This window comes from Eleutherodactylus coqui, chromosome 3 (genome assembly GCF_035609145.1).
Source record: "Eleutherodactylus coqui strain aEleCoq1 chromosome 3, aEleCoq1.hap1, whole genome shotgun sequence".
Classification (NCBI taxonomy): domain Eukaryota; kingdom Metazoa; phylum Chordata; class Amphibia; order Anura; family Eleutherodactylidae; genus Eleutherodactylus; species Eleutherodactylus coqui.
This window is the reverse complement of record NC_089839.1, coordinates 132900515-132927745: the sequence shown is the minus strand read 5'-3', so window position 1 is coordinate 132927745 and position 27231 is coordinate 132900515. Positions and strand designations below refer to the sequence as shown.

At 43.9% G+C, this 27231-nt stretch overlaps 1 protein-coding gene across 2 annotated transcripts in view; it reads right to left on the bottom strand.

Moving 5' to 3' along the window:
* Positions 1-27231, bottom strand: part of TULP4 (TUB like protein 4) — a 248843-nt gene that overhangs the window by 74616 nt on the left and 146996 nt on the right. For both annotated transcript variants that reach the window (XM_066596090.1, XM_066596091.1), the window contains exon 5: positions 20259-20439. In XM_066596090.1, coding sequence (XP_066452187.1) covers positions 20259-20439 — 181 coding nt within the window. The remainder of the gene's footprint in view (positions 1-20258; positions 20440-27231) is intronic.

Sequence of the window (27231 nt, the reverse complement as noted above, 5' to 3'; positions counted from 1 at the left end):
CTAAATAGGAAAAGTAAAGGGGTCACAACTTGATTATTCAATTCTAAGTGCAAAATTAAATGACCCCCTATGTAATGTACTTAATTTAATTCTCTAACTTGTACAAAATTGAAATTTGACAGAACCGTTCTTTAGGCAGGTTGAATACACCCTTCCAGAAAGAGAATGCTGTGATTGGCTCAGGACCACAGCCTCAGCCAATCACAGCTATTCAGTGAATGACCTCATTGAATACTATATTCAACCCACAATACCAGGAAGAGAATGCTCTTTCAGCGCCGAGGACGACACGGAAGACTGCCGTAGCGCCTGGAGAGCAGTGAGAGGGACGGCGCCTGCGAGGTGAGTAATTTTTTTTCTTTTTTTCATGCAGTGTGGCTAGGGCTTATTATCGGGGTAGGCCTTATTTTCTGGTAAATGCGGTAGTATATAAAAAAATATATATATATCGCTGCCATTCAGTAAATGACATCATCGATCACCTCATTCAACCCAGGTTACTAGAAAGAAAATGCTCTTTCAGCACTGAGGACGACAGGGAAGACTGCCGGAGCGTCTGGGGTATGTAAACTATAGTAAGCCTTCTCCCAAAAATGGCTGCGATTGGCTGAAGCTGCGGTCCTGAGCCAATCACAGCATTCTCTTTCTGGAAGTGGGGTATTCAACCCACATTACCAGGAAAACAATGCTCTTTCAGCGCTGAGGGTGACACGGAAGACTGCCGGAGCGCCTGGAGAGCTGCGAGAGGGACAGAAATGGCGCCTGCTAGGTAAGTATTAAGACACCCCCTAAAAATAAGACACTGACTCTTTTGGGGCAAAAATTAATATAAGACAGAGTCTTATTTTGGGGGAAACGTGGTAGTAGATAGGCCGTCCAGTGACTGTATCTGGTGACTGTAATAGAATATGCATCCACTTAAGGGCAGAGTTCGTGTCCCAGGAAAATTACTGTATTCATGCTCATGAAAATTACTCAGTAGAATTATCAAGAATAGTTATAATACAAAGGCATCAGCTATTTTGAATATATGACATACTTAGGGCAAAACAATGTGGAGGTCCATTTGCGTGTTGCCCCACTGGCATGCTTTTGTAGACACTGGTGGAATTTTCCTAAGATTCCGCAGCCTTTTTTGTAAAAAAATTGTTAGCGCATTGAATGAGTTTAGGACTGCGCATATAGTGTCCTGTAAGTAAATCTACTTTGCATCCACATCCTTCTTACGGATCAGTTTTATAACGCAGTATAATAACAGAATTTTTGCATTACAGAATAACTTTAATCAAATTTTCCATATGGTACCAACTGTTCTATTGAATTTGATTACAACAAAATAACTTCATACTAGAAAAGAACCTCCTCTACTTCTTACAATTCTTTTAGCTTGGAGACTATAGATTCCATTTTCACTCCTTCACAAGGATGATTCAAGAGATATGTAGTAGATGTCGTTTGCCACCCACTCCTGAAAGTGACTCAGAGACTTGTCAACAACTGATTGATGAATCTCACCATCAAGCTAGAATGCTTGATAAACTGTAAAAATTGCATTCCTAGAATATAGTATAGTCATACAGCATTTAAATGGCTATTAGAACTAAAGGATTTTTGGGTGAACATTCATCAAACGTGTTAATGGAGTTTTCGAAGTAAAAGAAAACCGTACAAGAAGGGAATGGGCTAAAATAAAAAAAATAAATCAGGCATACACATCCGTCAAATGCTCACCTCACTCGAGGGCAGCACAGAAGCCCCGATTCCCGCTGCGCCGATCCTGAAAAAAGCCGCAACTGTTACTTGCTGCTCACTGCACATGAGAATTTAACCAATTACTGGCTTTAGCAATTATGTGTCATTTATGGCAGTATCACCGGTGAAGCCAGTGACTGGCTGAGTGGTCACATGCATTGCTGAACAACATGCAACCACTATAGCTTCTTTTGGGGCCAGTGACCATTGAATATGCCTTACTTTTTTTTTTTTTTTTTTAAACTTTAGCCTGTTTCCACTCTCAAGAAACAATGTTTTCACTCTCAAGAAACCCTTTAATGGAAGGGCTCCTTTGCAGCTTTGTTCATTGAAAGCTACAGAAGTTACAAAGAGCTATACACCTAGGAAAGATACGGTCAATACTTTGATTTTTTATTTAAAAAAAAAAAGCAGTTGAAGAACATATAAAGAATGTTTTACTAACTAAGTGAAATTAAAGGGTTTGTCCATCTTTAAACTATTGAGGACTTATCAGGAAATGAATTATATAAAGGGAGCTGTGCCTGCATTTATCGTATTTATTGATACATTCATAAGATTTCAATATGCATATGAATTTTGTTTGTTTCTCCCCTCCTCTCTCTCTTTTTTCCCCCTTCTTCCCTTTCTTTGTAAATCACTCCTCCACATTTATTTGTGCATATCAGTCAGTGTTTAATCCAGCTGAACAGACAAAGGGGCTCGTTCCCAAAAAGCGTTTTAACTTGCTTGACTGGGGTATAACGGAGTCATCCTCCTGTAGCCTTCCCCCTTTGCCTTCACCTCCGTAAATTACCTAAATAATCACGGACACCTTCTTTGGATAAAATTGACCACAGCAGCCATTACAAACAACATAACATTAAATCTCAAAACATATCATAACATTACCAATCCCCAGAGAAAGGGAGATCCTTGGAGCACCGAATAATTCTGTCGCCTCACCAAAAAGGGAAATATTTGTAATGCCTCCTGCCGCACACCAACCGACTCAGGAGAACCCTATTTCCCAAACCACGCCTCCCGTCACAAACCAACCGACTCAGGAGGCCCACCTAACCAAATAGTCTCTAGTCGCCTACCTCTCGACACAGAAGCCCACTAGCCATACCTAGGCTAGCCACACTCACCAACTAGCCTCTAGTCGCCTACCTCCTGACACCGAGGCCCGCTAACTGTACCCAGGCTAGCCACACCAAACAACTTTGCAGCAACTCCGGCCTGTCAAAGCAAATAGGCGACAGACCCACCTAATGATCAATCAAAGAGGGTGAAGTTAGCTATCCAGCCTCTGCCTTCCCCCCACTTCACTTTTGTGCTGACTCCAAGGACCCCCTTACCTGCCACAGCGAGCACGGCTTGACCGCCTCAAGCTGTGGCGCACCCCACAACAAGACACGCTCAGTTCCCTCTTGCACTGCCAATAACCACAAATTTGTTCAATAGCCTTTAGATGAACTCCATTATCTCTCCAATAGTTACCATCCTGCAATACCTTACACTATGACATACCCCTTATCCGATCCTCCAGATCACCACTGAACTTCTATCGAAATTCAATTGCCAACTTCATTCCCTGCTCCCGTAACTGAGGTCTGATGTAAAATTTGCATTGGTTCGATTCATGCCTACCTATCTTCCTTACTGCCTCCCCATCCAATGCCTTGTGTCATCGCCTCCGTGGCTGCCCCCACCCTGAATGAATGTGTCCCACACTGCGAACTGTCCAAGCCTAACTTTTTCAACACTTCCTTAAAACCCATGCTAAACTGGACCTTGATAAAACCGCCAAGTCTCATGCCTCAACAAAGGCACAGTGTCCATCCTTGAAACTCTTACATACTCACCAATTCTTTTACCCTTAGAGACTCAAAAAGGCCAATGAGAACTCTGTCCTAAACAATAACCTCTTGAACTAATCCTCACCAACAGTTTCTATCACCACCCCCATGATCTGCGACAAGCTGAACGAAATCGGCCTATGCGTCTCCCCCCCTTCCTTTCGCCTTTCTAAAAAAAAAACTCCAAAGTTTGCCTCACTACGAAGGTCCTTGTAATGACAGTCTTTCCTCTTAACTTGCATCCAAAAGCTACACCCACTATAAGTCGGTTTACCTGTCCCACATAGAATTTTGAATGTTTTTTTTTAAAATAAACACTTTACCCAACCCACTCAATAACCCCCCCCCCCACTCGATCCTTCTCTGAACTATCATCCGACGCTGAACTATCCATACCTCTTATTCCCACCAAGCAGCTATGAAAGCGGCTCTGATACCGCGACTACTCGCTTCCCATGTTCCAAAGCTTAACCGGGCAGTCCATTCCATCCTTCTCTGTTCCCGGGGCCAACCAACCTGAACTGCTCCCAATGAAAACGAGAGAGCATCCGCAACTGAGTTATCAACCCCTTGAACCTGCACCGCCACTAAACTCCCGTTCAGTGAGAATACTTCAGTCACCAAATGCCAAACCAAATTCACCGCTGCCGGTGATGAGGCCGTCAGTGTGTTAATGTCTTGAACCACCCCCAAGTTGTCTCAATGGAAACAAACCTTCTTGCTTTTAAAAGAAACCGCCCCAAAGCACAACCGCCAGAACTATTGAAAACAGCTCCAATAACCCCAAGACCCGACTCCTACATCTCAGGCCATTTGCCACTGACCTTGGAAATAAGCCCCCCAAATCTGTGCTCCCTGCCGCATCAATGAACAATTCCCAAATCCCATTCTCACAACCTACTCCATCACTCCTGACCTCCCATTATACTTTTCCAAGAAAGTGGATCAGACTGCCAAATCTCCTTTGTAGCTTCTTCCTAACTGCAGGACCCCTGACGTAGCTGACGCCAGCTGCATGCTCTTGGGCCCTCCCATCTTGTCCGGGGGCCAAGTAGCACGCCAAATCAATGGGTGACCCACTGCGACGTTCCCAACGATATCTCACGTAATGGTTACCCTCCAGGCCCTACCAGCAGCGAGTCATCAATGCAGTGACTGACAGCTTGTACTCCTGCGGTATCCTTCCCCACCCATTCCCGAAAAGACTGAAGGCTTCAAAGTACGCACCTGAGACGGAGCATCTCATAAGCAAACACCGATCCGCGAAATAGTTTCCGTCCCAAAAAACACCCCTTTTTAGTAAGCTAATACTTTCCGGTGCCACTGGCAGCTGTCGAAAAGCTGACTCACTATCTGCTTTTGCCAACCACCCCCCACCCTCCCCATATTTTTACCCACTGAGCCACGGCATCAAATGAGGTATGTACCACCGAACAAGTTCAGGGTTTATACCCTCGTTTACTAACACCCCCTTTTGGGTACGATAAGTGATGAATCAACCAAATTTATTTGGTTCCTTTATTTGCATTACCCCCAGTAACGACACTATGAATTTCCGCAAAGGTTCCTTAAATGGTCCTGCCATGTGACCTAAGTGAACCTCCTTGCTAAGTCTTTTAGGTTACGACAGTCAAGTAACTTAGTGGGTACTGTAAGTTCTTTTAAAAACGTAACTACATCATCCGGGTTTTTAAAATTACCCCGGAAACCCTCCAATAACTGTTCCACCTTGCTCATATGCTGGTACTTTCTTAGTAATGGCACCATCTCACCCAGCCTCATTGGTATCCTCCTTTTCCTAAAACTCCTGTGCCCCCCCCTTTTTTCCTTTCTTAAACACTTTGCAGCTCCGTGTGAGCTGTATTACAATGGGAACAGGCTTGTTTAAAACTGCATCCTCCCCCGAATTGGCATTGGCCTCCGTTAAATTACCAACAAAACCAAGCCTGTTTCCTCCTCCCAGACCATACTAACCTACTCCCCTGAGTACTACTTTCCAAGCCTCCAGACCAGACACTCCCTAAAAAAGCTGTCCATATCTCACCAGGGCAATCACCCGAAGCCACCACCCAATGTCCTTGTGATCCTATCTCCTGGATAAATTAACCGCTTTCTGCTGTCTGAACTGCTCGCCATAGCGCAATCAAGACAGTCCCCCGTGACCCCTGTATGCCTCACCTATCGAAACTGAATAGCAAAAAGACCGGGGCAATTCTCCAAAGTCTTCTCCCAATAACCCTTCCTAAGATGACGAACACGTACCCTTCCTAAGATGGTGAATGCATACCACCAATTGGTAAATGCCTACCCTTCTAATTTTTTCCTTTATATTCCATCTGTTCACCCTCATCTAAATTAAACTACACGAGTGGGAGAAGGGAGAATATCTCCACATACTCATTCCACCATATACACACACACACACACACATATATATATATATTTTAAACTTCTTTAAATCGTGCCCCCAAAAGCCCCTAAAAACCGCATAGACTTCACTTGGCCCAGTCAGCCAAAGTGGTACGGCATCCCCCTCCTTCTCCATCTGCGCAGAGACCGCTCCCCCAGTCACCCCAGCCAAGCTTCCCCCCATAACACTCCCACCGCTAGATTACGCACAAGACCGTGTGGCCCACGCCGCCACCGGCGACGGATCTGTTCCTTTTTCTTCCTGTCTTGCAGGACTCACACATTCAACCCTAGTATCACCCCAACATCCCCCCTTCCCCACCAGCCTTCAGCTGATCCCTCACCCTAGCAACTGCCACCCCACACTAATCTTTGCAGGCGCAACTTGACTAATGAAAGTGAACAAGCAATATATGTAGACTTACCCAGCTGCATAGGGGCTATGGATCCACCAGCCACTGATCCTTCTTCCAGCTGTTCCTTCTCCTCCTCCATGGTGCTTCTTCTCCTGTCCGACTGATCCCATCCCGACTGCACCCGCCCCTCTCTGTGCCTGCAGCCCCCTAAGATTTTCTTGTGGCCCCCTTGCTTCTACCCACTGCTGGACCAGCCACCTGCTGTCCTTGGCTCTCCATCACCTGGCTTGTACAGCTGCTATGCTATTCCCTGCAGGTGCCCCCCTCCCCCCTTTTTTCTCCCCTGGACCTCAGTTGTTTCTGACTGCTGCTGCCAGGCTGCTCCCTGACCGACACCACACCAGGTGAGCAGCCCTCAGCTCTGCCTCCGCTCACTGCCAACTGTTGCACACCAGGCCCTGCCACCCTCACAGCACAGGGTCTTGCGCTAGACACTGTACTGCGCCGCCTGACAAGATTCCCCCAGCCCGACCCTCTTTCCTCCGCTGTGTCTCCGGAGAGGACAAGCCCTGAGGGACTGGTGATGGGCTCCTTATGCGGTGCCGCACAGGATCGTGCTCTCAGCTACACGGCACCGGCGCCCTCCGCGGCCTTCTCTCCCTCACCGCTCCAATTGCAGACTCTGTCTCTGCTGTCCCAGAGCGCTGCTCCCAGCGCGTCTTTCAGTCATGAACGTCCTCTCTCATCCGCTGCTATTCTGCTCTTCTCCAGGAACGTCTCCATCCCAGGTAAGGTCAGGGCTCCTCCGGTTTTCTGTCAGACTCTTCACTGTCCCCGCTACGTTATTCCTGCTTTTTCACCGTTGTGCTGCTCCAGGTATGGCTCCTCTCACTTCTTCCCGCTCTTTTTCCTCTTTCCAGCACCTCCTCTTTTCATTAACCCTTTCCCTCCCCGTTGACCCTGTCATGCCTGCCTCCACTTACAGCCCTCTGGCTTTAGCTCCGGCATTTCTGTTTTTGTACTTTGTTAAATAATAAAAAAGAAATGCTTTCACTATCGCATATTGGACCTTAATCTTCTAGTAGCTTAGAGTGTTTTCATGATACTCACGGCCACCTTGGTGGAGTGTCATCTGGTTGGCAGCACCTCCATCATTTGAAACACTCCCCCCCCCCCCCGCTCACTCCTGCAACCCGAAAAGGACGATACTTGCTCGAGTATTGCCCCTTAACGAGTATGCTCGCTCATCTCTAATATTGACTCATTGGGTAGTGACCTGTCAATAGACGGTGCTGCCGAGGGTTATTCTATTACTCATTTACATGAGATATACTCAAGACAACAATTTAAGTATAAATGCACTAAAATTGTATCTTGTTTTCGATGGCAGAATATCAATTAGTAGAATCAGAAATGACCTCCTTTGTAATTAATTACCTTACTTTATGTTAATTGCACAAATCATGCTATGAATTAATAAATTAAATTATTCAAAAATCTTTTATACTCATCTTTCTAAAAGCAATGAAGGTTTTAATGATATGAAAAGATCATCTGGCTTGAGCCATCTTCACATTAAATCTAATTTACCTGGAGGCCTCAGATTTGATGGTGCTCTTAATCTCAGTCAGTGTCAGAATGCACACACTTAATCAAATCCTTAAAGCTCACCTATTTGTCTCGCCATTTTATTAACATGAGCGCTCTATACTGCAAGTGAGTACATATGTCATTTCCAAACACACGCCCCCCATATGTATATGCATGTCTACTAGTATACATATATCACCTAGGTAGCAGACATTAGAAAGTAGCTTTGCATGAAAATTAAGGTGAACCATTATAGAGGTCTAGAGCTGGCAAGAAACAAGTATCCCTAAAGCATTTAAAATGCAACTTCACAATATTTTATAATTTACATTTACACATGGTATAAAAGGTACAAATGTCATCAAGACCGGACTGTGAGAGGTTGGCTCCCCCCCCCGCCGATCATCTATTTGAAGGAGGTCACGTCGCTGATGCTCTCCAGTGTTTACATCTCAGTACGATCCTGTTCATACTCAGAATGCTGCACTTTTTATAGTGGCCATTCTAAGTACTGCAGTGTTACTTTACCCCACTGAAATAAATATGACTGGTATGTAGTATTCAAAATGGCCACTTTGAAAACTGCAACATTCTGAGCACAAACAGAATCGTCCTCTGATGCAAAGTTGGTCTCCAATGATCAGATATTAATGAAATCCTGAGGATAGACCATCAATTTATAAAATGTGGATACATTTTAAATTTTATAATTTACAGTGCATACAATATTCCTGAGGAATAGCAGGTGCAGGAATACTGTGCACACAGCAGATTAAAAAAAGTCCACAATGCCTCGTTCAAACAAGTGCTGTTTTCGCGCTGCAAAGCAGCGAGAAAACTGCGCTGCTATAGTCCTTAAAAGATTGCGTGAACGGGTGACTAAGGGCAGTATAACCTAGGTAATAGATTAACTTTTAATGATTTAACTCTTTCCCTGTCAAGAACACATCATATACATCTATTTCAATAGTCAAGGATGTATGAGATACTGATGAATCTATCTCCGACTGTGTAGCACTTACATTAATCTTGATCTTGTTTTCAAGCAGATAATCTAGTCATTAAAAGAAGATCGGATTCACAGTCCTAGGCACAATGCAGGCACAGATATAGGAGGCTTCAGTGGGAGCTGCATAAACCTGCAGCTCTCACTCTCAACTGTATTAATGCTGGTTATATCTCAGGCTACATTGCAATCAAAGCTATAATCTTGGTATTGTTTTAAAGTCAAAAATTTAAGTTTTAAAGCATTGCTAACTTCTCAGGTAATTTTTCAGAATAAGCTTATGTGTGTACATAACGAACAACATGATTTCTGGTTATTATATGACCTGTATCCTGCATTTATCACCAGTTACCCAGTCTGCAGACTGTATATGTAGTTTTTAGTTGTCCATAAAGTGGTGCGTGTAGAGTGCTATTATAATGTTTTCTGTACAAAGCACAGAGAAAACAGCAGATTCTGCTCTCTATAAGGGCTCCTACCCACTACGATATCGCTACGTTATTTTAACGCGAATGTCAATGGAACTTTCTAATGTTAAAACCGCATTGCAAGTTTGTGCTTTGCGATTTTTGTGCAATGTGTTTTCAACATTAGAAAGTCCCATTGACAATTGCGTTAAAAAACGCAGCAATATCACAGCATTAAAAAAAACCACTCTCTTACACACAAAGAAATAAAGGCAACAGGTAGGACACTATAGCAGTACGTAGTAATGTAGATATGATTCCAGTAGCTATAACACAGTAAATACGTTACCATTAGCTCTAGCAGCCATGTCTGACTCTGCTCCTCTCCTTTATCCATCAAGGAGAAAAGGAGGAGAGGTATAGACGCCCAGTCTGTACCTGTGTAGCTGTAGATGATCCCAAGGGGAGGTGTAACACAACACTTCATGCTACTACCTAACCCCTTTATCAATCAGAGATTATACTTGCTACACATTGGGGTCTTTTTGTTCCCTCACAAAAGGAGTGCAGACAAACTTTCTTTTAGAGGGGTGAATGGGGTGCAACTTTCAGACAAAGATAACTGTAATGTATATTTGCCCAAAAGATCTTAGTTTATTAATAAGAACTAGCTTGTAAATGCTTTTCAAGGTATGTGAGCCTCTTCCTCAGTACTTGCTAGGGATAAACTACACGAATACAAATGAAAACACAATGGGATAGAAAATGATAGATAGAAACTAGAGCATAATTCAGGTATAAAGTAGAAAATAGTAAATTATGAGAAAAAGGAATAGAGAAAATAAATTACATAAATACATACATATATAGTTTAATAGTGTACAAAATCAATTAAATAGCTAGTATAAAAATATTAAGATTGCAAACTTAATAATAATTAAATCACTAATAAACACTAAATAATAGTAAACATTTGTCATGTCATTTAGATCAAAGGATAGAAAAGCTAAGAAAAATATGCCTTGTGACGAATATTCTAATGCAGGCCATAAAAACTTCATAAAAATAATAGCAATATGTAATTAATAGAGATGAGCGAGCATGCTCAGTTAAGGCAGTTACTCAAGTGAGCATCGCTCTTCTCGAGTAATAGCATACTGGTCTGAGCATATTTGAGGGGGCGGCGACAGTGACAGCTGTGGGTGTGCTGCCCACCGGACAGCTTCCATTGACTTTAATGGAAGCAGTCTCTGCGGGATCCAAAGGAAAATAGAGCTTGCTGCGATTTCTTCCTGCACGTGCGACTTGCGCATCGAGAAACACCCTACCAAAAAACGCATGCTTCAATCGCCATGCAGATGCTAATGCATCCCTAGGGGCGGCAAGAGGTGCAGATCTCCACGCAGGAGACACGCACAGATTTTATAATTAAAATCTGTCCATGGACAGTGGGCCGAACTCAGTGTTTTTAATATAAGGGGCATTCAATAAAAATTTCCCCTGAGGACTGAGACCAACAAATCTTGGCACAGTTATAAGTCCTTCTCTGCATCAGTGCCACTTACACACACTTCTCTCTTTATGCAACTTAAACACCACACTTGTTAAAGTCGACAAGTTGCTTCAAAAGCCATGTTGTGACTTCAGAAATCAGAGTCTCATCATCTGGAAAATGCTTCAAAAAGGACTTCATTGTTGGAAAGGTGAAACTCCGATGGTGCGAGGTCGGCTGAATAAGGGGGATGCGGTAGAATTTCATATCCGCAGCAGCGTGCTTCAATCTGGCCAACATGTGAGTTTTGAACTGGGGCATTTTCTTGCTGAAGGCAGACACCTTTGACAAGCATGCCACATCTCTAGATTTTGATGGCCTCCTACAATTTCCGCATCAGTGAAGCATAGTATGCCCCAGTAATCGTGGTACCCTTTGCTAGGAAATCCATCCAGACTACTCCGTGCTTGTCCCAAAAGACTGAGCATGAGCTTGCTTGCCGAGAGTTGGGCACGTGCCTTCTTTGGAGACGGAGAGTCCGGATGCTACCATTGCATCAAATTGACTTTAGTCTCCACGATCATAGTGATGGACCCAGCTTTGATCCTGTGTAATCAATCTGTTGAAAAAGTCCTCTTGGTTTCAATTGCACATTGTCAAAATAGCATGGGAGCAATCGACTCGTTCCTGCTTCTGGAAAGGTGTAAGCAGCCAGGGAACCCAGTGATCGGATACCTTATGCATATGAAGATAGTCTTGGATGATTTTTTTCATGGACCCTGCACTAATTTTGACATTTTGAGCTAGGTCACGAATAGCAGCATCTACTTGCTGGATGGTGTGTTCATCGATAGCGGAGTGGGGCCACCCTGGAATTGGAGCCGTTCCCACCAAAGTCCGATCACATTTAACCCCTTAACGACCGCCCCATCGGGAAACTACGTCCTCAGTAAGTGGGCTTTAATCCTAGAGGACGTAGTTTTATGCATCCTCTTTGGATTAATGCCCACTTGCCTGAGGACGTGACAGCTCAATGCTGTCGGTGCCCGCAGGTAGCCGACAGCATGGAGCTGTCATCCCAGGATGCGGGCAGTCCCCCCCCGGCATTGCGATCGGCGCTCGCAAAAAAAGTAAATAAAACAGTGTTAAAAAGTAAAGATTCAGCTGCCCTGATGGATCAGATCCATCAAGGCAGCTGAAAATACTCACCCGCCTTTTCCACGCTGCCCCCGAAAATTCTGGTCCTCCCGGACCCGCCGGCAGTCTTCTGCGCATGCGCGCCAAACAATGACGTCACGCGCATGCGCAGAAGCCCGGGAGCCCCCGGCAAATTTAAAACCTCCTGGCTCCCGAAGGTAGCCGGGAGCCAGGAGGTGTTTCCGGGGACCGCGGTGAGCGGTTCCCGGGCCCGCGATCGCCGCTGTCCATTGGATAGCGGCGATCGCGAAAAAGTAAAAAACAGTTTTTAAAAAGTGTCAGTTTCACCTCCCCTCATGGATCAGATCCATGAGGGGAGGTGAAAATACTCACCTAAGTCCTCCCCGATGTCCCGGGACCCGAGGTCCCCGTCTGCGCATGCGCGCCCGATGTCAATCATCGAGCGCGTGCACAGAGGGGCTCGAGCCCCGGGAAATTTAAAATCCCTCTGCTCCTGGCTGCCATGTGTAGCCCGGAGTAGAGGGATGTCACTGGGGACATGATCACTGTTATCCAATGGATGACAGTGATCATGTATAGTAAAAAAAAAACTGTAAAAAGTAAAAAAAAAAAGATTAAAAAATAAAAAAAAAAGGTAAAAACTCTTACGTCTCATCACCCCCCACGGATCATATCCGTGAGGGAGGATGAAATCACGTACCTAAGGCCCGCGGATTTATCCGTGGACCTTACCGCAGCTTCTGCGCACGCGCCCGTCGCCAAAGTGGCGGACGCATGCGCAAAAGCTGTGGATTACCAGCGTAATTTAAAATCTCCCTGCTCCTGGCTACAAAATTTAGCCGAGAGCCTGGAGATTTCACAGGGGGCCGCGGTGAGCGGTTCCTGGTCACGTGTTCGCCGTTATCCAATCATAATGGCGATCACGTAAAAGTAAAAAAAAGGTGAAGGTTCATCTCCCCTCATCGATGCGATCGGTGAGAGGAGATGAAACTTTTTACCGGAGGCCTCCGTATTTGCACCCTGACGCGATCTTCTTCCGTGAACTTTCCCGGATTCTGCGAATGCGACCGTCGGCAAAACACCGGACACATGCGCAGGAGTCGGGGAGCCCAGGAAATTTAAAATCTCCTAGCTCCCAGCGACCAACGGTCGCCAAGAGCCTGGAGCAGTGACGGGTGGCCTCGTTGAGCGGTCCCCGGTCACGTGATAAAAAGGTAGCGATCTACCTTTGGCCGGTCTCACATGACCGGATAGGAATTACGGATTCCGCATGCGTCTGATCCGCGGTAATACGCAGATCAATCACATTGGATTACACAATTCCGCTCACAGTGGGTCGGAATTTCGTAATCCCCTTGCAGAAAAGAGAACACAGCAGGTTCTATTTTGCTGTGGATACCCGCAACATAGGGCCCATTGTGCTCCGTGGTCGCGGATATACCCACAGCTCATACGCAACTACATTGCATACGGGCTGCGGGTACCCGCGTCATCGCTAAGCGACGGTGCGGGAAACGCAAACAAAAAAAAGTACTGCGCATGATCGCCCGTGTAAGTACGCAGTTATGCGCAGTACATTATGCAGGGTCACGGCCGGGCTCACAGCTGGGATCCACTGCGGGCCTCCGCAAGCAGATTCCGCCTACGGCTGCGTGAGCCCGGCGCTACCTGTAATACGCAATTTACAAGAAGCCCCGGGAACGCTCGCCTTCCTGCAGTTCCAGGAGCAGCTTGTTGAGCGTCTTCTGTGCGAGACCGCCGAACCTCCGCAAGCTTACGGAGACTCACAGAGCGCCACTTTTTACACCCCATCATTGCCGCTGAGGTCAAGAAATACCCCCAAAAAGCATGAGAGGAGGGGGGATACCCGGTTTTATTGCCCCATGTGTCCATCCCAATCAGCCTCTGTAATTACCCCTGTCTTCGGAAATACTACACAGTTCACATTATTACTTTTATCTAAGATTTGGGGAACGCCGAAAAGGGCGCGGAGGGGTAGGGGTGTGTGAGGGGGGGGGGGGGGATTTTTTTAAGGTGTCAATTTTTATTCCGTACAAGTGGGCAATGGGTCCTGGAATTTATTCAGTTGTGCCCAGAAATCCAACGGGTGTTCCCTCCATTATAGGCCTAACCATGTGTCCTATAAGTAGATTAGGGCCACAATGAGTATGTTTTTGAACACGGGACAAACGGGGGTATCCATTTTGGGGTGAACGTCTTCATTCCTATGTACACTGTACAAAAAAAACTATTTTTAAATTGAAAAAATTGTCAAAAAAATGAAAATTGTAATTTTTTCCTTCTGCTTTGCTTAGATTCATTCAAATACTGTGGGGTCAAAATACACAGTACACCCCTAGATGAATTCGTTAAGGGGGTCTAGTTTTCAAAATGGGGTCATTTGTGGGGGTTCTCTGTCGTTTTGGCTGCTCAAGGGCTCTACAATTGGGCAATAGGGCCTAAATCACCTTCATGCAAAATTTCAGTTCTGAAAGCCACCGACTACTCCTTACATTTTGAGCCCCGTTGTGCATCCAGACAAAAGATTAGGGCCACAATGGGTATGTCTCTGAACACGGGAGAAACAGGGGTATCCATTTTGGGGTGCAAGTCTTCATTCATGTGTGTGCTGTACAAAAAAAGCAGTTTTTAAAATGATTGAATTGCCAAAAAAACGAAAATCACATTTTTTTCCCTTTGCTTTGCTTGAATTTATTCAAAAACTGTGGGGTTAAAATGGGCAGTACACCCCTAGATAAATTCGTTAAGGGGTCTAGTTTTCAAAATGGGGTCACTTGTGGGGGATCTCTTTGGTTTTGGCCGCTCAAGAGCTCTACAAAAGTGCTATGGGGCCTAAAACGCCTTCAAGGAAAATTTATGTTCTGAAAACCACCGACTACTCCTTTCATTTTGGGCCCCGTTGTGCATCCAGACATAAGATTAGGGCCACAATGGGTATGTCTCTGAACACGGGAGAAACGGGGGTATCCATTTTGGGGTGCAAGTCTTCATTCATGTGTGTGCTGTACAAAAAAAGCTGTTTTTAAAATGACAGAATTGACAAAAAAACCAAAAATCACAATTTTTTCCTTTTGCTTGGCTAGAATTCATTCAAAAACAGTGGGGTCAAAATATGCAGTACACCCCTAGATAAATTCGTTAAGGGGTCTAGTTTTCAAAATGGGGAAATTTGTGGGGGTTCTCTATGGTTTTGGCCGCTCAAGAGCTCTACAAAAGTGCTATGGGGCCTAAAACGCTTTCAAGCAAAATTTATGTTCTGAAAGACACTGACTACTCCTTTCATTTTAGGCCCCGTTGTGCATCCAGACATAAGATTAGGGCCACAATGGGTATGTTTCTGAACACGGGAGAAACGGGGTATCCATTTTGGGGTGTAAATCGTCATTTTCATGGGCACTATAGGAAAAAAATATGTCTTTAAAATGACATATTTGCAAAAATATGAAATTTTTTTTTTCTCCTCTAAATTTAATTCCTGAAAAAAAACGGTGGGGTCAAAATATTCATGACACCCCTCAGTGGATACATTAAGGGGTGTAGTTTTTAAAATGGGGTCATTTTGGGGGGTATCTATTATTCTGACACTCATTAGCCTTTGCAAACTTGGCTTGGTGCAGGAAAACAAAGTGTTCCTCAAAATGCTGAAAAGTAATGTTAAATTTGCACATCATCTAAATGGTTAAAAAAAACACAAAAGTTTTTCAAATGTGCATTCAGAATAAAGTAAACAGATGGAAATATATATCTTATCAAAAATTTGTACAGTATGTTTGGACATATTTGAGATATTACAGTTGAAAATGTGAAAAAATGACAATTTTTTCAAAATTTTCCCAATTTTGGCGCTTTTTAATAAATATACACAAATTATATCGGTCTCTTTTTACAACCAAAATGAAGTACAACATGTGGCGAAAAAACAATGTCAGAATCACTTGGATATGTAAAGCCTTTACGGAGTTATGCTACGTTGAACGGCGCATGTTAGATTTCCAAAATTTGGCTCCGTCACTAAGGCGCAAACAGGCTTCATCACTAAGGGGTTAAATTGACGATGCCAGTTATTGACTACATCCAAGAAGGGGAATCCTCCCAATATGCATCTTTCATCTCATCGAAAGGCGTGCGAAAAGCAGTATGCCTTTCTTGTATAGTCACACAAATGTAGTTGCTATGAAATATTAATAAACTTAAACTAACAATCTTTCTGGGCACCAAGGTCACTCTACCACTCAATATTATACCTGAATATTGGTGTTATACTGTAAATCGAAATCGAAAATTCGGCTATTATTGGAATGGAGTTTGTATTTCAGCTTCCAGTGTGTTCGCTATTGTTGGTTATCTTCTCCCTTTTCTTAACCCATTAGGAACCAAGCCTGTTTGCAGCTTAATGACCAAGCCAAATTTTGGAAATCTGACTTGTGTCACTTTAACATAGAATAACTCCCTAAAGGTTTTGAATATCCAAGTGATTCTGACATTGTTTTTTCGCAGTGTACTTCATTTAGGTCGTAAAAATAGTCAGATGAAATTTGTGTATATGTAAAGGTGCCAATATTGGGGGGAAAGTTTTTTCTTATCAAATTTTAGATAAGATATATATTTCCATCTGTTTAGTGGGCGCACATTGGAAAAACTCATTTTTTAACCATTTAGGAGACATACAAATTTAACATTGATTATAATTATCAACATTTGAGTAATACTTTGTTTTCCTACACCATGCCAAGATTGCAAAGGCTTATAGGTGTCAGAATGATAGAGAACTCCACAAATGACCCCATTTTAAAGACTACACCCCTTAATGTATTCACTGAGGGCTGTCATGAGTATTTTGACCACACAGTTTGTTTTCTGGAGTTCATGCAATTTAGATAAGAAAAAATAAAATTATCTATTTTTGCAAATATGTTTTTTTAAAGGCAGTTTTTTTCTATAGTGCACATGGAAATGAGAATTTACACCCCAAAATAGATACCCTTGTTTGTCCTGTATTCGGAAACATAGCCATTGTGGCCCTAATCTTAGGTCTGCATGGACAATGGGGCCCAAAATGAAAGGAGTAGCCAGTGGCTTTCAGAACAGAAATTTTGCTTGAAGGAGATTTAGGTCCCATAGCACACTTGTAGAGCCCTTGAGCAGCCAAACGATATAGAAACCCAACAAATGACACCATTTTGAAAACTTAAGAAATCATCTAGGGTTGTATGGCCTATTTTGGCCACAAAGTTTTTGAATGACTCTAAACAAAGCAGAAGAAAAAAATTACGATTTTTATTTTTTTGGCAATTGTGTCATTTTAAAAACACATATAAATTAAGACTTGCACCCCAATATGGATACCCCTGTTTGTCCTGAGTTCAGAAACATAGCCATTGTGACTCAAATCTTCTTACAGGACACATGGCTAGGCCTATAATGGAGGGAACACCCACTGGATTTCAGGGCGCAACTGAATAAACTCCAGGCGCCATTGCTCACTAGTGCAGAAAAAATAATTTGTTGGTCGCCGAGAGCAAGGAGATTTAAAATTTTCTGGGCTCCCCGGCTCCTGTGCAGATGTCTGGCATCTTGTCGCCGGGCGCATGTGCAGGAGCCGGGTAAGGACAGTGGAGGATGATCATGTCGGGGTTCAAATGCGGATGCCTTTGGTAAGAGGTTTCATCTCCTCTCACTGATCGCATCCAGGAGCGCATTTGGTAGCCAGGAGCAGGGAGATTTTAAAATTCCCGGGCAATCCTTGACTTTTGCGCATGCGTCCACCACTATGCTGACGGGCGCATGTGCAGAAAGCCGGGGTAAGGTCCACGGATAAAGATCCCATTGGGGGAAAATCCGGGGACCTTACTTATGTAATTTCATCTCCCCTCACGGATACAATCTGTAAGAGGAGATGAAACTTTAACTTGTTTTCTTTTACACTTTTTAACTTTACATTATCACTGTTATCTGATGAATAACACACTGTAGAAAATAGATAGGTAGATACTCAGCAGCAAACTGCCTTCTGGTGTTCCAAAACCTTCTATAGGCAAGGAGGGAAGTGCAAAGCCAGACCAGGTCCAGATCCAGACCCACGTCACCTTCAATCCAAATATAAGGATATTTGGATCCGATGCTAATCGCAACAGTGATCATGTGATCAGTGATACAGTGGTCCCAGGTGACATCTCTCTGCACTCGGCTATCCTTGACAGCTGGGTGCAGGGGAATTTTTTAATTTGCTAGGCCCTCCGGCCTTCAACGCATACTCGCCACATCGGCGCATGCGCGGAAGCCTGCGACAGGTGCAGATCACTGCAGGACACCTAATGGAGGACAAGCATCGGCGTTTTGGCTCCGCCCCCTTGTACGCATCATCGCGTAGCTCCGCCCCATGACGTGTGCCGGTTCCAGCCTCCTGATTGGCTGGAATCGGCACATGACGGGGGCGGAGCTACGCGATGACGCGAAAAGGGGGCGAAGCCAAAACGCCGATGCTTCCAAGACCAGCCGAAGGGAGAAGATGCATCTGCGCAAGCGCGTCTAAAAAAGCAAGAAGACACCGAAGTTAGACGGAACCATGGCAACGGGGACGCTAGCAACGGAGCAGGTAAGTGAATAACTTCTGTATGGCTCATATTTAATGCACGATGTACATTACAAAGTGCATTAATATGGCCATACAGAAGTGTATAACCCCACTTGCTGCCGCGAGACAACCCCTTTAATTCTTGCCCCAAAAGAGGCACAGTGTCTTATTTTCAGGGGGAAGGGGAGGGGGTTAACTCACCTGGTCCACGGTGTCCCTGTGCCTTGTGCTACTGGTGTCCGGTGACAATGCAGCAGTCTGCTGTGTCCTCCACGCTGCGATATCATCTTCTTTCTGGTGACAGGGCTTTGAATACCCCGCCTCCGGCAAAGTCAGCCTTGTGATTGGATCGAGCGCCAGCCAATCACAGCCGGCGCTCGACGAGCCAATCACAGCCATGCAGTGATGAAATTCAGAAACTACAGGACACCCCACCAAAAATGAACCCTCACACAACTATGTAGAAGAAAATATTATGGTGGTCAAAAGATGGCGGCAAAGCATTTCATTTTTTTCCAGATAATTTATTTTTTTTAAAGGGTAGTACAGCAAAAAAAAACTATATAAATTTTGCATTACCGTAATTGTACCAAACCACACAATAAAGTTATCATGCAATTTTTGCTGCAGAAACAAGACCCCCTCCAAAGATGGTGGAATTGTGTTTTTTTTTTCAATATCAGTCAACTTTTTACGTTTTTCAGTACTTTATATGGTACATTAAATATTACCATTGAAAAATACTTGTTCTGAAAAAAACAAGCCCTCAGACAGCGACAGCAATGGATAAATAAAAGAGTTATGAGTTTCTGAAAGAGGGAAAAAAAGAAAATGACCCCCCACCCCCACCAAAAAAAAGAAAAGAAATGGCAACGTCCTTACAGGATTGAAAAAAAACTATGCAACTGTTCATTATGTAAAAAAATACATTTCTTTAGTGACATAGAAATCCTTTAACAGCTTGGGCAGCCTCTACTAGTTCTACACTTGTGGCTCCAGAACAATGAGAAGGGAGTGACTGGTGTGAGTTAGTGCAAGTTGGTGCATTAGGAGAATGTGTGAGGACCACAGGTGGTACTATGATAAGGGACATCGTTTAGGGTATGTTTACATGTCATTTATTTGCTGTAGATTTTGTTGCGGATTTTGGTGCAGAGCTGCAGCGAACTTCGTCCTTACAATTGAAATAAAATTGAAATGGTGAAATCTGTAACAAAATCTGTGACAAAATCTGCATCAAATCAGCAACGTCTAAACATACCCTAATTCCATAAATCTAAGTTGCCCTGAAAGCATTCAAATGTTCTTGCTGCTGTGATAAGTTCATCATTTACAATCCAGTGTACGCTGACATTGTTGGCAATCTATATATGACATTGTTCAAATCAATGTTTTTCTCTATGGAATTGCTCTTTACAGTAATTGACAATGAATGTGTCCTATTAATAATATGGTGTTATCAGACTAGTCATGTTTATAGTTCTGTTCTTTTTTTCTCAGCAAGTGTCTTCAGTGTAATTTAGGTTTTACATACAAAATAAAATAACAGTATGCCAGCACAGCATGAGGTTATCACATGTATCCATTCTGAATGACTTTTGCAGATAATATGTATACATAGATACAAGTTATTGCTCTGGCTAGTTAGTTACCTTGAGGAGGAGAATAGTCATCAGAGTCTGTGTCACTTTCACTACTATCTTCCACCAAGAAGTTGGGGTAATTCCATGACATGCTCAGAATACCATCCGACTCATGTAAGAGAACATGTGCCAACATCCTGCCATGGCAGTCCATAACTATAACTTGACCATCAGCAGTGCCAAAGAGAACCTAGCAAGCAAAACAAGGACAATTTAGTAGTTGCATTGCTCTATTATCATGAATAACAGTTCTGATAATAATGTGGCGCAGCCTATCTCAGCAATTGGCAAATCCCGGTACTCCCAGTTATATTCTCAGAGTTAACTGCAGACTCAACTAGTGGCTGTACCTCAGATTATGTTCACATTATTTATATTACATTATTTCAATAAAAATCTGGATGAGTGCTCATTAGTTGAATTTTACAAAGTTGGAGAATACCAATATTGGGTATGGAGAGTATGTATAGTAGCAGGGTTATGAGCACGAATGGCCTGCTCCCTTTACCTAGGAGCTCAAAAGGTAATGAATCAGACATGGCTTATACCCTGGAGAACTCGTCACGTTTTTTATTTCCATTTTCAACAAGAGATAAGATAGGTGGAGTACTAAACAGTTTTATAGCTTTTATAACATATTTTTTGCAGAATATTAGGCTTACAGGGTATTTTACAGAAAAAGCAATTAAAAAAACAAAAAACAAACGAGAACAAAATAGGAACTCCTAACTTAGAAGAAACTGGACATTTTCACATAGGAAGACTTGTAATACAAACAAATCAATAGTTAATGCACTCTCCCAGAAGGTCACTCTAGCTTTAAATACCAGAGAAGATGCTATCACTATATACATAAGCCACACAAACTTCAGTAAGTTATACTGTTTTTAAAACTGAAATCAATCATTAGAAAACCAAAAGACCTGAAAATACAAAGACAAATGTGAGGACTGAAAACTCCTGGATGACTGGAAAGAAGAATTCGTCATTTTTCATCAGAAACCTGCGAGTTTGCAAAATGTGACAATTCAAATCCACTTATATGGCAAGCAAAGTGGGTTTAAATCTAACTATGTCAGGAGTGTGTGACAAAGACATCTCTGTCATCTACATGAAAGGCCCATTTACACGCAAGGACAATCTTTCAAAGATTCAAGAAAAGAGATCAGCAGCACTCACCACCACCTATGCAGGGGGGTATTAATTTCAGATGATGTATCCTGCACGCCCAAAGCTGGCATTGGATCCACGTTCCACAGATACGTAAATTCTTAAAATGAAACCAGGCAGCAGGAATTCGGTGCAAAAAGATTTTTATCTGTCCATAGGCATATCAAATGACAAACCGCATCATCACAGAAAAAGCGACGTTTCGACCAAATACAAGTAGGTCTTTGTCAAGCTATTGCTTCAACGAATTTTGAGCAATAATCGTTGCGTGTAAATGGGGCTTAGGTCACTGTTGGCACTTCTCCGGTATTAGCATCAATTACTAACTAAATCAATTACTAAAGTGGTTTTCCAGGCAGCCCCGGCTGTCAGTGCTGTGATACACAGGAATCTGAGTGGAAGTCGCTGCTCCCACCTTTGTGTAATGGCTAGCAATTGCAAGCGCAGCTCCCACTGATTTCAATCTAGAAGCTGAAGTTTGAAAAAAATCTAGAATATTGCGGGTGGAAATAAAGAGGAGGAGTGCGAAAAGTGGGTATCTTGAAGACGAAGAATATCTGGACAATAGTTCAGAATGAAAGCCTGCATCCTTTTACACAGGGAATTAAGACCTCTAACATTGTGGGAAATGATACACCCCATAAATGTGGAATAGAAAAGACTGAAGACAGGCTGTAAGGTAAGACAAAAGGCCATTGTCCACATCAAAGGGATCAAGACAAATATGATAACCAAGCAAGAGGGGGGAAACAACAGAACCTGTAGGAGGTTCACAAAAAAAAGTAATTAAAATAATCAAACAGGTTCTAGGACCCAATGGGAGACGACTGATAACAGATCTAAACATCAGGTAGCCAACAGTCATCCGTAAATAAAGGAACACAGTATTTAACCAGACATGCAGAGCACATATATGAAGGTATGAGATTCAACAAAAATATAGTATAAAACATGAGTGAACTGCAAACAAAACAGTGAAAAGGACTATTGAGGTAGGCAAAAAAACTATAGACCCTATTAGTTGTCTAGGCAGTGTTTAAACTAAAATGAATCAAGGGTGTCCTAAGCCTGGTCGCCTTGTGTGTGTGTGTAGTAGTTGAGGGGGTCCTACAGGGTAGTCACCCAATCTCCAGTCCTGTAACACATAGGTATGTGCTGCAAAAAGACATAGAGGGTGCCGTACATGGGAAAGAGCCTATCTTTCCTCTTTCTTCACAAGCCTAAGATAACTACTTGGCAACAGCTGGCTGATGAGTGGCTGCTTGTCATTCTATCTCTGATTGGTAGAGGGGGAAGGGTCAGAGCCAAGAGTGGGATAGCAAACAGTAGGATGCAGGATGTCGGGAGTGGTTAGAGAAAGTGCAGGAGAGACGACAGGAAGTGAAGAAGGAGTTAGAGGGAGTAGTGTGGAGGTCGGGTTAGAGAAAGTGCAGGAGAGAAGACAGGAAGTGAAGGAGTTAGAGGGAGTAGTGAGGAGATCGTCGTCGGAGTAGGACGTGAGAGGAGGTGCTCCTCAGTATGGAGAGGATTAACGTTGCCCAGAGGAGGAAACAAGCTTCCAAATACAAGCGCAATGTGGAGGAGAAAGTTAATCATCTGCTAGAAGTTAGCCCTTAGAGAAATAGGACTGTGGGAATTCTACTGAGTAACCTTTCAATTCGGAGAGAGAAAAAGCGCATTGAAGTTTAAATTGTTGTTGTACTAAAATGGAACTTGGAGCAATGTTGTTTAAATGCAAAGCAGTACCTCTGCACATTGCTGAACTATATATTGTCTTCTGAATGTTTTACTAAAAGCTGAAGTAAACCGAGTACCTCCAGTTTGCAAATCAAAGCTATCAGGACTGGTGTCAATTATTTCTCTGTTAACCCTTTGAGTCCCTTAAAAAAGAGATACTGGCGTCACGTGACAAATCATCGTTGATAATTGCTAACTGTAGAAACCCTTTTGCCGCTGTGTGTGGCCAAGCTAAGCCCTTTGCCGCCAATGCGAGAGATCACAGAGCCACCCGTGACATCCATCTTGTTTGTCCCATGGTCTCCCCCACTTTGGCGTGCCCACTCGGACACTGCATATATGCCCTCACGCATCCACTGACCGTCCTAACAGTCTGGTTAAAACGGCTTAAATAGGAACAATTCGAGTTTCACAGCCTGATATCGCACCTGGCTTTTGCAAATGCAAAGAAAATACTTCCTGCAATAATGCTTTGAGCTAAATGTAAAACCTTTTGAGCGGAATAAACATCCTGTACCATTTTTCAGGGTTAAGTTGAAAACCTTTGTTCCAGTGAATGAAAATATTAACTTGAGACCATGATAGGCCTTTTCTTTATATTGATCTTACTAATGGGCTTTAAACTTGCACATACACTATAGTGACAAAAGTATTTGGACACTGCAGAAAAATCAGCAAATATGCAAATACTGAGTTTGCCGAACTGTATGCTGGGAAGGGCATGGGTAAAATAAAAAGCTGTTCATTCTGTAATAACTATCATTCATCCGATCAAGCACTTGTGAAACGAACTGGAATGACGGCTACGACACCGCCACCCACGCCCATTTTCACAACAATCTCTTCTCACAGCCTTGCACAAGGAATGGCGAGCTATTCCTGCCCAGACTTAGGGCTTTTATACACTAGCCTTTTTTTAACTCTGCGATACCGCTACGTTTTTTTAACTGCAAGCGTCAATGGGATTTTCTAATGTTAAAATCGCATCGCACAAAAATCGCAGAAGCGTAAACTTGCGATTTTTGTGCAATGCGATTTTAACATTAAAAAGTCCCATTGATATTTGCAGTAAAAAAAAAAAAAACGCTGCGAAATCGCAGCATTAAAAAACGCTAGTAGGTAAAAGCCTTAACAGAGAACTTGTGGAAAGTATGCCTTGACGTGTTGCTGCTGCGATACAAACAAAAGGAGGGCCGACACACTACTAAATAAAATAATAATAATCTTTATTTGTATAGCGCCAACATATTCCGCAGCGCTTACATAGACAGGGGGAATACAGAAAGACAAAAGTACAAAAAATTACAGAACCACGGTTACAATCGTAATCAGTTGATGGAAACAATACGGGTGAGGGTCCTGCTCCAAACGAGCTTACATACTACAAGTAATGGGGTGATACAGAAGGTTAAATGGCTGGAGATGTGCACAGTATGGTGAGGGTGGAGAGTGAGGGATGCTATATACAGACAATGGTCAGACATTTAGCCATGTGACGGCAGGATCAGTATGACTGCAGGAGCGGTTTATGACGGCTAGCAGGGATTGCAGTCAGTAGGTCAGGGAGCATGTTATCAGGCGGCGTATAGAGGAGTTTGTTTAGAGAATGCGGTATGCCTCCCTGAAGAGGTGCGTTTTTAGAGCACGCCTGAAGTTTTTCAAGTCCTGGATTGCCCGGGTATCCTTTGGTAGTGCGTTCCAGAGGGTTGGTGCTACTCTGGAGAAGTCTTGGAGGAGAGAGTGAGAAGTTCGAATTAGAGGGCTGTGCAGTCTAGTTTTGTTTGCTGAGCGGAGAGCCCAGGCCGGGTGATGGATTGAGATGAGGGAGGCAATATAGGGGGGCGCTGCGCTGTGGAGGGCTTTGTGGATGAAGGTAGTAAGTTTAAATTGAATTCTGTATTTAACGGGTAGCCAGTGCAGTGACCGGCACAGGGCAGAGGCGTCTGAGTAGCGGCTGGACAGGAATATGAGACTGGCTGCCGCATGGATTGGAGAGGGTAGAGTCTGGTGCAGGGGAGGCCGATCAGCAAAGAGTTGCAATAATCGAGCCGTGAGTGGATGAGGGCAACAATAAGCGTTTTCAGCGTGTCTGTGGTGTGAAAAGAGCGGATTCTTGCGATGTTCTTGAGGTGCAGCTGACAGGTCCGGGACAGAGATTGGATGTAGGGGTTAAAAGAGAGATCGGAGTCGAATATGACCCCAAGGCAGCGGGCATGCTGTTTGGGAGTTATGGTGGCGCCACACACTGAGATGGAGATGTCAGGATGAGATCGGTTAGTGGAGTTAGAGAGGTCAAGTTTTAGGTAGAGAGAGGACATAGTGTTAGAGACAGCGGACAGACAGTTGGTGATGTTTTGGAGGAAAGGTGTAGAGATGTCACGGGAAAAGGTGTGTAGCTGGGTGTCATCAGCATAGAGGTGGTATTGGAGGCCAAAACTCCTGATGGTTTGTCCAACAGGGGCTGTGTAGATAGAGAAAAGGAGGGGGCCAAGGACCGAGCCTTGGGGGACCCCAACAGCAAGGGGAAGAGAAGGAGAGGTAGAGCCAGCAAAGGAGACACTGAAAGAGCGGTCAGATAGGTAGGAGGAGAATCAGGAGAGAGCAGTGTTCTTTAGGCCGATGGAGCTAAGCATTCTGAGGAGGAGTTTGTAGTCGACAGTGTCAAATGCTGCGAAGAGGTCGAGGAGGATCAGTAGGGAGTAATCATCCCTCGTTTTGGCTGTCAGTAGGTCGTTTGATACTCTTGTAAGGGCAGCTTCTGTCAAGTGTTGGGGTCGGAAACCAGACTGTAGGGGGTCGAGGAGAGAGTTCTCTGATAGATAGCTTACAAGGCGGGAGTAAACCAGCTGTTCTAGTAGTTTGGAGATGAAGGGGAGGTTTGAGATGGGTCGGTAGTTGGCAATATCAGTCGTGTCAAAAGTCGGCTTCTTTAGCAGTGGGGATATGATGGCATGTTTGAAAGAAGAGGGAAAGATGCCAGAGGTCAGAGAGAGGTTGAATATAGTGGTGAGATGGGAGATGACAACTGGGGAGAGGGATCGGAGGAGGTGTGAGGGGAGAGGGTCGCTAGCGCAGGTGGTGGGGCGAGCAGAGAAGAACAATTTCGAGACTTCTTCCTCTGTCGTTAGTCTGAGTACAGACAGTGAGCAGGAGCTAGATGCAGTGCTGACAAGACTAGGGTCAGGGCTAGTCTGGGATTGGGAAGTTATTTCTTGACGGATGTCATCAATTTTCTTTTTGAAGTAGGCAGCCAACTCAACAGCACTGAGATCCGTCACCGGGGGCTGCGGTTTAGGGCTGAGAAGGGAGTGAAAAGTATCAAAGAGCCGTTTAGGGTTGTGCAATAATGAGGAGACGAGAGAGGTGAAGTAGACTTGTTTGACATATAATAAATCAAATAATAAATCACTTTCTAAAAATCATGCAGTATCCAAATACTTTTGTGCATATAGTGTACATCTTTTTAAGGAGGTGGTTTAGCCGACAACTGACAGCCAGCATCCTGCTCTAACCGCCAGGAACTTCGAAACCTCAGATCCTGGCAGTTTAACCTCTTAGGACCAATGTCCACGGGCGGAACTGAATTACAGAAGAGCACCTGCACGGACGAGCTGCAGTTCAAGCTGCCCAGAAACATGGGCGTCTGCACAGGAATTAAAAGCTTGTGGATTTGTTTTGCAGATCTCTTAATCCGGAAAACAAATCGAAGCATGCTCCATTTCAGTGCAGTTCCTGCACAGATGGCTTCCATTGAAGTCAATGGAAGACGGCCAATCCGCAATTTAATTGCAGACAGGTAGCGGATTCCACGAGAAAGCAGGAGTTTAAGAAAAAAATGTACTGCACGCATCCGCAGACCAGAAAAAAGAAAACCCGGACAGGACACACAAGATCCCGACAAGTGACGCAGGGTCCTCGGCCGCGAGCAGGGTTGGATTCCACTGCAGGTTTCCACATGCGAAATCCGATCCGCCTGTGGACATGAGGCCTCACATGCCACAATCAATAGCAACTTAGCATGTAAACAAATGATAGAGACGGACTCCTTCTGTTACCCATCAGCACTCTGCAGTGC